Source organism: Ammospiza caudacuta, chromosome 1, assembly GCF_027887145.1.
Source record: "Ammospiza caudacuta isolate bAmmCau1 chromosome 1, bAmmCau1.pri, whole genome shotgun sequence".
NCBI classification, from domain to species: Eukaryota; Metazoa; Chordata; class Aves; order Passeriformes; family Passerellidae; genus Ammospiza; species Ammospiza caudacuta.
Window position 1 is genome coordinate 44,958,689 of NC_080593.1, and position 12,298 is coordinate 44,970,986.

The 12,298-nt window shown below is 47.1% G+C and overlaps 1 protein-coding gene and 2 non-coding genes across 3 annotated transcripts; all 3 read left to right on the plus strand.

The window, feature by feature from the left end:
* Positions 1-2,263: 2,263 nt before the first annotated feature.
* RPSA (ribosomal protein SA) lies at positions 2,264-6,843 on the plus strand. The gene is made up of 7 exons (XM_058809380.1): positions 2,264-2,333; positions 2,578-2,745; positions 3,644-3,762; positions 4,998-5,243; positions 6,073-6,201; positions 6,442-6,610; positions 6,704-6,843. Exons 1-7 carry the CDS (start codon positions 2,264-2,266, stop codon positions 6,796-6,798), a joined length of 996 nt encoding a protein of 331 aa, XP_058665363.1. The 3' UTR covers positions 6,799-6,843.
* Positions 4,344-4,501, plus strand: LOC131569276 (small nucleolar RNA SNORA62/SNORA6 family). Its single transcript, XR_009275779.1, has one exon. It is a non-coding gene; the product is annotated as a small nucleolar RNA SNORA62/SNORA6 family (small nucleolar RNA).
* On the plus strand, positions 5,395-5,553 carry LOC131569285 (small nucleolar RNA SNORA62/SNORA6 family). The gene has a single exon (XR_009275782.1). It is a non-coding gene; the product is annotated as a small nucleolar RNA SNORA62/SNORA6 family (small nucleolar RNA).
* Positions 6,844-12,298: the final 5,455 nt, after the last annotated feature.

Here is a 12,298-nt window from a genome sequence, read left to right on the forward strand (position 1 = left end):
CCTTTCCTGGCTTTGCTTGCTGCAGAGCAAGGGTGTTCCCAGGAGCTGCCAGCAGCTCTGCATGTAATTGTGTAACAGAGTTCAGTGTGAACTTTGGACAAGGGAAACCTTGGCTAAAACATGTGATAAGATAGATACACTTTCACTTGAGGGACATGTCCATTAGTAACAGATTATTTTAAACTGTCTCAGCATGCAGATAAAAAAATAAAGGCAAGCTTTCAGGTTATTTAAGAAAATAATTAGAAATACTTTATTGTCCAGCTTCATCACCACTTTTCCAAGCCATCTCATGGGCTGTGGACCTCATGGTCTACCAGAAAGGGCCCATAAGCGTAACAATAAAAAATAAATGAAGTATTAGTGATGCCAAAGGAGTCTATAACACTGACCAGTGGCACTCTTTTGATAACATCATACTTTCTGCAATATTCAATACTAAATTTACAATCATTATGTTCAATACATTTTTAATACAGATGGGTTTCAAGAGTGCAGAAGAGCTCTCCAGGCAAAATCCATTATCCACACCATGGTGACATCACCACCACCTCTCCTCTTCCTTCCTAAGCTAATATTCACCCTGCTCCTGTCTCCTCTGGAGAGACACAGCTTGTACACAGCCCCATCAGGTCAGCTCTCACCATCCACAGTGCACTTACCCCGGTGCCACAGATGTCTGTAATCTCTCAGGCAGTAACAGATCACACTCTGGCTGAGGGCAAGCTAACGTGTTGCTGAGTTTCATTTTACCTACTTTGTCACCACCATGTGGCAAATGTTTGAATTACTCTCTTACAGCATATTCTACAGCTGATTTTGTGATCTCTCTAATTAACACCACCTAATAAGTACAAAGAAAAAAAGGATAGAGAGCCATTTTCCAGGAGAAAAAGAACATACATGAGATGATGTTGTAACCTGCTACTTGAGCAATTCTTCCCCAGGTTAAAATAGAAGGGGGAAAACTAAAGGAACACTGTTGTTGGAAAGATGTGAAGATCACTATCACTTGCAGAAGGTACTGGCAATAGTATTTGCACACTCCAGAAATCTGTCCAGAAATGTATCCAGGTCTTGATGATAGCAAACATAGTAAAGTATCACTTTCTTTTTTCCCAAGAAATTTCTTTCTCAGGTCTGAAAATAGGACAAGAAAGATTAAAAAAGATGGTGAAGATTCTTAAATCTCATAATTTTCTGTGGTTTCTTAAAAGCAAACAACAAAAAAATCCCAAACCCAACAACACACACAAAAAAAGGGGCAAGTACCACAAAAATGTCTACTGCAGAACAAGGATGTGTAAGTTCAGTGTCAATTTCACCTGTTTTTACTGTCATTTCTGCAAAGGACAAGAACAGCCTTGGCTGCTCAAGCTCTCCTGCGTGGTGCCAGAGCAGTGCCCCTGCAGGGAGGGGACATTGGGTGCAGGGAAGATGCTGCAGCTCCTTAGAAGCTTCCCCCCACAGCAGGCAATTTAGAGCCTAGATATAATCCATCAAATAATCACCAGCCCTAAGAGCATATATTTCACTTTCCGCAGGAAAATGGAATTGTAAAATGTTTAAAATAAATCTTTGCTTTCTGTTCCCTTCAGGACCTCAAAAACAGCCTTTATGTTGCTTGGAGCACAAGCCTCAGGATGCTGTGAAGCAGCTCCAGACTGACAGAACCACAGAATCAGTTCAGTTGGAAAGGGCCTCTGAGATCACGGAGTCCAAGCCATGAGCAAACACCAGCTTGTCAACCAGACACTGGCACTGAGTGCTTCGTCCAGTCTTCCCTTCCACACCTCCCAGGACGGGACGGTGACTCCACCACCTCCCCGGGCGGCCCATTGCAAAGTTTAATCACTCCATCGGTGAAGAAATTCCTCCTAATGTCCAACCTAAGCCTTCTGTGGTGAAACTAGAGTCCCCTCGTCCCGTCGCTGGCTGACAGGGACAAGATGCCGGTCCCACCTGGCTACAGCCTCCTTCCAGGCAGCCATAGAGAGCGGTAAGGAGTTACCCCTGAGCCTCCTTTTCTCTGGGCTAAACACCCCCAGCTCCCCCAGCCGCTCCTCACAGAACTCACACTGCAGACCCTTCACCAGCTTTTTTCCCCTTCTCTGGATCCGCAATCCCACAAATCCCACGAGCTTCGTTCAGAGCCAGTGTCGGGAAGGGGCCGGAGCGGCGGGCGCGGCCCGGGGATGCCGGGGAGGTGCCGCCGGCGCGGAGCCTCGCCCCCGAGGCGCCCCATTGGCTGCCAAGCCTATATATGGCCGTCAGTGGGAGGCGGGCTCTCTTTCGGCTCCGCGCCGCCCGGGCCTCCACACGGCGTTGTCAGCGTGAGTCGGGGCGGCCGGGCGGGAGGCGCGGGGGTAGCGGGGACGCGTTCCCCGCCCGGCGATAACACCGGGGGGGCACTGTGCATCCCGCCGCACCGCCGGCGGCCGGGCTGAGCCGGGCCGGGCCGCGGGGAAGGCCGAGGCCTGCCGCTTGTAGCGCGGGAGGCGGCCCAAGATGGCGGCCGGGGCGGCCGGACCTCGTGGCGCGTCCCCGCCGGGCTGAGCCGCGTCCCTGTGCCCGCAGGTTCCCTGTCGTTGCTTCCCAAGGGAAACCCCACAATGTCCGGAGGCCTCGATGTCCTGCAGATGAAGGAGGAGGATGTCCTCAAATTCCTCGCTGCCGGGACCCACCTGGGAGGTACCAACCTGGACTTCCAGATGGAGCAGTACATCTACAAAAGGAAGAGCGATGGTAAATAGGGGGGAATGGGAGGCCCGGTTGGGCAGCTGGGATATTGTGGGCACAACTGGGAGGAGCAGAAAAGTCCTAGCGCGTCATCTCTTCAGCATGGTTTCTGCATGGCCTTCTCATACCAGTGTTAACTCAAAGTAGAATAAAATACTGATTTTGGAACAATTATACTAGTTCTTGACTGTCTTGATCTTTAATCTAGTAAATCAATCACACCTGGTTTCATTAATTTTGCTAGTTCTTTACAATATTAATAAAATGGTTTTAGTGTCTCAGTAACGATTTCTCCTGGTTTGTATTGGTCTTCAATATAAGCTGCCCTGTTTACAAGATTGAAATTCATATGAGGACTGGGTTTTTGATAATAAATGCTGGAAGCATGTGACATTAGAACTATAAGGGGAGAATTTTCTTTGGGATAGCTTTCCATTAGCTAGAATGAGACTAGAGTGTCATTATTTCATAAAGGACATTAAGGTGATGGAGCATGTACAGAGAAGGGCAGGAAAGCTTCAGAAAATGTCATGAGGAATGAGTGAAGGAGCTGTGTTTGTTTAGTCTTAAGAAGAAGTAGCTTAGGGGGGATCTCACTGCTCTCCACAACTGCCTGAAAGAAAGTGTCACCCTTTCCTGCCTGCCAGGAGTCAGAGGACTCGAGGAAATGGGCTTAAGATAAGGGAGATTCAGATTAGATAATATTAAAAAAAAAAATTCACTGCTTGGATTGTCAGACAGTGGAATAGGTTGCCCAGTTGTGTTTGAGGGACCTGAATACGATGCTGATTCTTTAAATTTTGGAGTAACCACAGCCATGTGGCAGGTTTAATGGCAGAGGAGTGCTATCCTGTTTTAGGGTCTTGTATTTGTTGGTTCCTCTAAAGCCTTTTGTTGCTGGCAGGTATTTACATCATCAATCTGAAGAGGACCTGGGAAAAGCTGCTCCTGGCAGCTCGTGCCATTGTTGCCATTGAGAACCCAGCTGATGTGAGCGTCATTTCTTCCAGGAACACTGGACAGGTATGGACATCAGGAAGTCTGCAGTCTTGGGAGCAGGACTCCCTTGCCTTGCATGCATCACTGCCTGCCAGTGACAGCTTGGTGATAATAGGCAATAACACCAGTTTTCACTCTAGGAATGCTTTCTGTAAACATGGTTTTTGTGTTGCACTTGGCAGCTTTAAACAGATTTGTTGAAACCCACTCCCCATTTCCAGGCATTTGATAACTTGTTTTTCTTCCATGTCCTTCTTCCTGTTGGATTTCTGCCATATTAGTGGTCAGTCCCCTGGTGACCCCTTCCTCCCAGAGCTACTGTGTTTAATTGGTAGTGATTTTCTGGGGACAGTAAGCCCCTGAGATGAAAGTTGCCAAAGAAGAAATTTTCTATCATTGAGCAAGGTATAGTAGCCAGTATATTTGTAATTTTGACTCTTAAATTAGCAAAAATGTTCTGTTGTAGAAGGTGATAACGTTTAACTAGTCACTGGAGTTTGAGATGAGGTTGAGTGAGGTTAGGTTGTTTAAGTACCTGCAGGTGGGGCCACAGATGTTTAGGGAGATTCAGGGCTGGATTTTTGAAGGAAAAAAGGTGGGCTTGATGTGCACACTATTAAAGCTTGATGCTGAGGTCAGTTTCTGGCCAGTGAGCTCTCAAGTGTCGGAAGTGTGCGACAGCAGAGGATGGCAGGGTTTTCGCTAACGCCAGGAGAGGGGCTCCCTCTAGGACTGGAGTTTGATAGTAGGCCCTGCCACATGCCTGACAGGTTGGAAGCTGTTGAAATTGAATGAGAACTGCCAAGTGCTATTTCAAGGGGCAAAGCTACAATTTGTGTGTATTTATTACTGAGTTTTTGTGTACTTCCTTGAAGTTCCTGGATAACAAAAAGATACAGAAATAATGGAAGAACACCTGCTTTGCTTTTTTTGTAAGCTTTTTGTTTAATTCACCCTTCCCTGATTTGATTATGAGAATTTGGAGTAGAGCTTGCCAATAACTTGGGGGGAAGAGAAGGCTTTTTTAAATTTTCTGACTTACTGTTTTTAAATTCAGGGTGTAGCTCTTTCCAATAACATTTTTATTTTGTCTCTTTCTGAGGTGGTGAGCCCTGATTTCACAGGAATGGAAGCAAATAGTTCTGTTATGTTTCGTGCACATTCACTGGCAGTGCCTAGGTGACTTGGCTGAAATGTCCTTTTCTGGTTTGGTTGAAATGCAGTTTTCCTGCTTCACCTTTGCTGTGTCCCTTTTGCAGCGTGCAGTCCTGAAGTTCGCTGCTGCCACTGGGGCTACTCCCATTGCCGGGCGCTTCACCCCTGGCACCTTCACAAACCAGATCCAAGCAGCTTTCCGTGAGCCGCGCCTGCTGGTGGTGACGGACCCGCGGGCGGATCACCAGCCCCTGACCGAGGCATCCTACGTCAACATCCCCACCATCGCCCTGTGCAACACGGACTCCCCGCTGCGCTACGTGGATATCGCCATTCCCTGCAATAACAAGGTAACGCCTCCCTGCGGTGCTCCTGTCAGCTTCCTCCATGCGCTTCCAAGATGGATGCTTTCTGCAAGGGAGGGTTGGCTCGTGTCTCACCTGTACCTTGGGGGATGAGCTAATGAATGTCTATTGCAGGTGGGTGGGGAGGAAAAAATAAACTGCACACAGTTGGAGCTTGGAGCTGAGGCTGGTTTCTGGCCAAGGAACTCTCAAGTGTAGGACGTGTGCTATAGTAACCTGGCAGGATTTTTCGCTGACGCCATGAGGGTCTTTGTGACCCAATGAGTGGAGTTTGGTAGTCATTCTTGCCACAGATCATGAATATGAATTAAAGATAATATGAACTCATGGAGAAACTGCTCTGAGACATTACCTTGGCAGAAATCACCTGAAAGGTAAAGTCTGGGAAGATGAGAATCCATCTTAGATCTCTATTGAAGTGTCAGTCAACAAAACTAATGTAAGCCACATGTGAGGATGTGTGTAAGCTTTGTTTATTTTGTCAAGTTTTCAATTTTTTCATTCTTGAGTATGTGGTGAGCATTATCCCTGTCTTTTGGATGAGACTCACATGAGGGTGATGAGCAACATGAAACTCCATAACAGGAGACTTACTTGAGGCTGTGATGTAATGGCATCATGATTTCTGCAGAGACCTGAAAATGTCACTGGAAACTTATAAAGTTACCTTTTTTTTAATGTTCAAGTACTTAAGTCTGGCATTGGCAAGTAATGTCTTTCACCAAGCACAAGCTTGGGGTACAAATAGGTCTTCTGCTCTTTCTGGAAAGGTTTAGCTTCACAGCCAACTCATACCTACTTTGTTGTGTTCCAGGGAGCCCACTCGGTGGGCCTGATGTGGTGGATGCTGGCTCGGGAGGTGCTGCGCATGCGTGGCACCATCTCCCGTGAGCACCCGTGGGAAGTCATGCCTGACTTGTACTTCTACAGGGATCCCGAGGAGGTAGGAATCCTCATGGCAGGGAGTGTGTCTTTCTGGGGTGTTCTGCTTGTGCTCATGTCCCATTGGTCCCGTGTGTCTGCTGTGGAGGACAGGTTTTGCTAATGTAATGATGGCACTTCACACTCTGCTGTGGTGGTTGGTTACTTGTATTCCCAGTTGGTGCCTGTTTGATACTTGATAGTAAGGGTTGTGTTCTGGGATGTGTTGCTGGGAGACTCAGGCTGGGCTCTTCCATTGCAGATTGAAAAGGAGGAGCAGGCAGCTGCTGAGAAAGCAGTCACGAAGGAGGAATTCCAGACTGAATGGACAGCCCCGGCACCTGAATTCACTGCTCCTCCTCAGCCTGAGGTTGCAGATTGGTCTGAGGGAGTGCAGGTCCCATCTGTGCCCATCCAGCAGTTCCCCACAGGTCAGTTTGGGGAGTGTCTGTGGGGAGGAGTGGGGGGTGTTGTGGGTGGAAGGAGCTGGGGAGCACTAAGTGTTGTTGTGCTTGTGATTGCAGAGGACTGGAGTGCCCAGCCTGCCACCGAGGACTGGTCAGCAGCTCCCACTGCCCAGGCTACTGAGTGGGTTGGCACTGCCACGGAATGGTCTTAACTTCAGCCCTGCTGTACTGTGAGAGAAATAAAGGCTGGTTTAGTACACAGTGTGCTGGTGCTGCGTTTGTAAAGTTGGCTGGTGACACGTGTGTAGCATGGGGCATGCCTGTTACACCCTGTTAAATGGAGCTGGGGCTTTGTCCCTGCCTGCAGCAGCTCACTGGGTTGTCCCTCTTTCTCAGTTTGTGAAGCTGGTCTCACATTCCTGCCTTCCCTGGCTCCACCCAGGTGAGGAGGCAGCCAGTGTGTGTGGTCAGGGGAGAGGACATGGTGAGGCTGGGTGAAGCGGTTTGCTTTAAGTTTTTCTTTTTTTTATAGCAGCCCGTCTGGGTCCACCCAGATGATTTTGTTGCTCTACCTGGGGTTTCACAAGTTGGCAGGGTGAGGATGGTTCTGGTGGGTGCTGGCCTGACTGAACAGTGTGGTGAACAGCCCTTGAGTTGGGAGCTGCTCCCCTGATGGAATCCCAGCTTTAGCATCAGTATTACCAGTTCCTTCCTCAAAAATACTGCAGTAATGTTCAGGAAAAAAACATTAATTCATCTGCTTTAGTTCTTAAAGATTATATTGCTGTGATTATTAGCAATAATGGGAGGTAGACCAAGAAAATGGGGTTTTGCTTGTTGGAGTTGAATATTGTTCAGATTGGATCAATTTTCCCATATTGGTGTGGTTGCAGATGCTCCTTTTTGTACCTTCAGCACTGCCAACTAACCTGTAAAGAACGTTTTCTCTTGGTGCATGTGCTCATTTAATTTTATTGTAATAGTGCATATTAGCAGTAAAAAACCTAAAGCAAGTTATGCATATTACTGCACAGCATCTGTCCAAAGGAGACTGATCTTGCTTCCTCGTCTTTACCTACTACATGCAAGGTGACTAAAAGTTTTGTTAATAATGAACAGGTGAGCTCTTCACCATTTGTTCGTGGCACATCCTTTGCTACTGTGCAGAATCCAGCAGGGGGAGGCTCCTTCCTGCCACCTGAGGTTTGTCACTTGTGTGTCAGGGCGTGTTGAGAGCCTGGTCATTTGGGGACTATGTACCTGCTGATTGACTCCCCAGATCTGAGATTGTCCCAAGAGATCTGTTGGCCAGGAGGTTTTTTTTCACTCTGACCCATTAAAAATTTCCAAACTTGGAGCACAGTCTTACCCCTTGATACATTCAATCTCTGCTGTTACTGTTGCTGTTTCACCGTTGCCCCTTTTATCCGTTGTGTAACTTCTTTCCTGCGAATGTGTTCCTGTTAAGGAATATGTAAAAGTCATCAGACAGCTCCTGTGTGGGTGATGGTGCTGTTTTAAATCAATTGGTTCTGAGTAATTTCTGCTGAAATATTCCTGGCATGTTACTGCAATGTGGTTGTCTTCATTGAAGTATTTCCTAAAGTATCACTTTGACTTTCATGATTCTCATTCTTGGAACCAAGGGCTGGCAGTGGCAGGTGGATCTGCACAGCCCGGTCAGGAGACAAATCTCTGCATATGGGTTCAGAATCACCTTGTTAGGGCAGTGGGTAGAGTAGGAGGGCTCGTTTGCCTGCAGCACTGCAGAGGGGGTCAATAGCAGCCTTTTAGGAAAGGAGGCAGCCTTGGCTGTGACAGCGGAGCGCTCATTGCAGGAAGGCTATGATCCTCAGCATGCCAGAACAGGAGTGGAGACAACAGCAGAGATGTAGCAAAAGATCCTGTGTCTGCCAGAGCTTCCCTTGTGGTGAATACCTGGCAGATGTAATCTACAGAGACAGTGTAGAGGAATGAGGAGGTAGGAGCAAATCCTTGAGACACTGGCTTGTTCGTTACTGCTTTTTTTTTTTTTTTTTTTTTTTTTTTGTAGGTGCAGTGTTGATGTTGAATAAGAACACTGAAAAAATTGTAACTGTTGATCTGGACTGATCTGATGATCTGATTTGACCCAAAATGGCTTAGGCAGAGGTCTCTATATAGTGGCAATTTCTGTTGAGGGTCATGGTAATGTTTCCTTTGTATGTGACCTTCTCTTTGTATTTGATTTGGGTTGATGGAACTAGGTTGAATGGGGCTGGGTGAGCTCCTTAGGATAGCCTTCTTCCAGAGTTGGTCTCAGCAGGAGCTGCCTGTGGTTTGATTTCTGAGCATGCTGTGGTTTCTGAGCATCGTAGAACCCCTCTGGACAAATGAGCTGTGCAGTCCTTGCCAATATGGTACTGTGTGATCCATGAATGTCTCATACATGCAGCCTTTCCAGTTCCCTCCCTAATTTATATGCCACCATTCACAGATGTTCCTTTTCCTCTCCAGTCACTTCTTTGCCTAAATAATCGCCATATTTTTAGTATCCATGTATTGTCAGATTACACCGATTTTTTTCTGTTGCAGGAAGCAAAGGGTTTTATGCACAGCTAAAGAGATTCATCTCTGCTTAAATCCAGGCTGCAAAAATGTTCCACTCTTTGCATCTATAGTCTGTTTTACTTTGTGAAACTGTGAAGATGGCTATAGGGTGTTTGATGCTGACTTTTAGGAGTATAATATATTGTCAGCCTGTTTATTCAAATCTGTGCACTGTATAAGTATATAAAGGAAACTGAGATGTGTGTGATGAATTCACCTCACTGCTCCTCTTAGGAGACTTCTCCAGCCAGGACTGTGAGCATGCTGCATGCAGTTGGAGTGGATCTTGGAACAATTTTTTTTCCTTGGATTACTAGCACCTTGATGAAGATAGACTCTACATGGAGTAAAGGACATGGTAAACCTGCAAAATAAATGCAGCACTCTCCAAAGCTGTGTATCTTGTACCTTCTTAGGACAGATGAAGCCTGGCATCTTGAATATATTTTCTCCCTGGCAGAGGGAGAAAAAAAAGGCATTCCAGATTTACATCATTATTGCTGTAGGACCAAGGTGTTGCTGGAGCTTGTTCCCACTGCACCCTGCAGCTTCCAAAGAGACATCAGCCAGCATTTCAGGCAGTTTTTTCTCTCTAGCTAGTGCTTGGCACTACCAGCTCCCAGCCCTTGCAGCCTAAAGCTTGTGAAAACCACAAGGCCTCAGAGTCAGTGAAAACCTGATCTGCATTGAGTCTGTATGATGGGTAAAGGTAGGACAGTGTTACAGTTGTGTGTAGCACTGGGAATGAAGAACATCACTGATCATCAGCTCTGCACAGAGGCAGACTGTGATAAACACCTTGGGGATGATGGGTACAATCTTATTATGTCACAACACTGATTTTCTCAATTTCTTGCTTTATGGGGCACTGGTTTCTGAACCTGTTTTTATCTAGTTTTTTAATACTTACGATTTTAAGAATACTCACTGCCATTTTTGTGCTGTCCAACTTTTGGAAGCATGTCATTTTCATTTTTACATTGTTCATTTATACACTCAGTAGTCACTGTTGAAAAGCACTACAGAATGAAGATGCGTTTTTGACATCTCTATAACTGAAAGAACATGTCCTTTCTGGGCTGCTGCTTAAACCCTCAGTTCATCAAGTGTTAATAAAGACTTAAGTTTGCCTGGTATGTCTTCTCATGTGATGGAGTCCTAAATATTTCTGTCAGTGTTTGTTTCACTGGCTACAAGATTGCTTTTATTAGTTCTGTTGAAGCATGAATAAAATAAATTCTAAAGGGATGCAGGATGCATACTTAAAAATTATGCTTTGAAACCATGCTTTGAAGGCCAGAGAAACCTGCTTTGGTAGAAAATCTCTCTCTTCATGCTAAATGCCATTGCACCACATGCAGAAGGGTTTCTGGAGTTGAGTCACAAGCTCACTCTTTGTTTTGGTACTGTCTTGCTGGTGACATTTGGGCAGGACAAGGGGTGCCACAGTGTGGAAGGATAGAATGTAAGAAAATAAAAAAGAGAGTGCAGAAGGTAGTCTCACACCTGAGGAGCTGCAGCTGCACTAATCACCAAAGATTAGGAACAGGCCTGCCCTTAATAGGCCACAGCTGTGTCCAACAAGGATGAGAGCTACAGAAGTGGGTTAGCTGCTTGAGGAGAGAGCTGGAGTTTGTTGGCTGTGCTATGAGAGACAAGGAGCCAGTGCTGCAAGGAGATGTCTGTGAGAAATCACCGAGAATGTATGGAACTTTTGCAATAAGATGACAACAGCACAGTGCACAGGGACAGCCTGTGCCCACTACCCTTGGTATGGGGCTTGGGTTTTAGCAGCTCAGAAGGGGAGAACAGGGTCTATTGCGTGGGCCAGAGCTGAATGCTGAGGACTGAAACAACATTTTGGCTGCTCAGTGGGACTGTGCACCCTCCCACCAGGTATGTGGGTCAGTCAGGTTGAGGGTTTTGCAGAGCAGGGAGCTCAGCGTGGCAGGTGTGGCAGAGTTCAAAACTCAGAGCTGCTCTGCCACGGGGCACAGTTGTGCCAAAGACTGCGGCAAGCTTTTGCCATACGAGGGCGTGCTGGCACTGCTCCTGCCTGCGCTGCAGCTGGGAATGTTGGGATGCAGCCACACAGACGGGAAAGCTGCTGGGAAGCTCGGGTTCTCACCTGGAGTGCTGAATTAGTTAGCATTGCCCAAGGAACTGATTCTAAAGTGTTTGCCACCTTCTTGAGAGCCCAGGGGCTGCTCAGAGTGAAGGAGATGGTCTCAGTGTTTGTCTTTTGGGTCTGAATGAGGTCAGGACGACACTACCAGCATTTTCCATCAGACACCGGCATGGTGATGGAAGCGGCTTTCCGGGAGCAGGCTAACACCCCAGCATCGCTCCCCCCGGGCAGGTGACAGGAGGATGGCGGTGGTGCCTGCACAATTGCGAAGTACGAGTGCGGGAATCCTTCCCAGTGCCCGGTAGATGGGGCTGTGTGTGCTTCCTGCTTTCCCCGCCTGGCAGGAGGGCTGGGCAGAGCGGACACCCGGGAAGGGAAGGTACAAAGCCGTCCCTCACGTGGCTTTTTGACCTCCCTGTACCAGAATGGTGCCGTCTCACCGGGACCATAAAATACCTTAAAAAAACCCCAAATGACCGAAACCCTACTGTTTTTCTGTGAGTGTCTGAGTGTTAAACTTTCCGCCTCCATACTCATGCAAACCTTGATCTTGCCTGTAATTTCCCTAAGGGAGCGAGTGTGGGATGCCACTGGCAGTGAGTGTCCCAAGTTGAAGAAACTCCGTGTTGGAAAGCCATGTTTCTAACTCATCTTTCCTGTTTGGCTTATTGCTTCCAGCATTTTCTAGAATGGCTCGTCTTCTCCCTAGTACTCCCAAAGCTCCCAGGTATACAATTCACTGCACCTGTTGGCCTTGTTTATATACGAAAAAATTAAGCAGCACATGCAGAGAGGGAATCGGGTGTGAACCGTTTTCTCTCACTTGTTATTTTGCTATTAAAGGCGCTAATTTGAGAGGAAAGATTAAAAAAAAAAGACACCACCACTTCCCTCTCTGCAGCACGTTTTCAGAAGGCTCCTTTAAGCCTCATTCCTGCTCCCAGCTGGGTAAGGTTTTACAAGCCCCAGGTGCCACGGGCTGAAGTGTCTCCTAC

Excerpts from the sequence above, each read along its gene's own strand:
- RPSA (XM_058809380.1), top strand. The coding sequence starts at position 2,264 with ATGGCCGTCAGTGGGAGGCGGGCTCTCTTTCGGCTCCGCGCCGCCCGG. Across the intron at positions 2,746-3,643 it reads CTACAAAAGGAAGAGCGATG|GTATTTACATCATCAATCTG; the intron begins GTAAATAGGGGG and ends TGTTGCTGGCAG. Across the intron at positions 5,244-6,072 it reads CCATTCCCTGCAATAACAAG|GGAGCCCACTCGGTGGGCCT; the intron begins GTAACGCCTCCC and ends GTTGTGTTCCAG.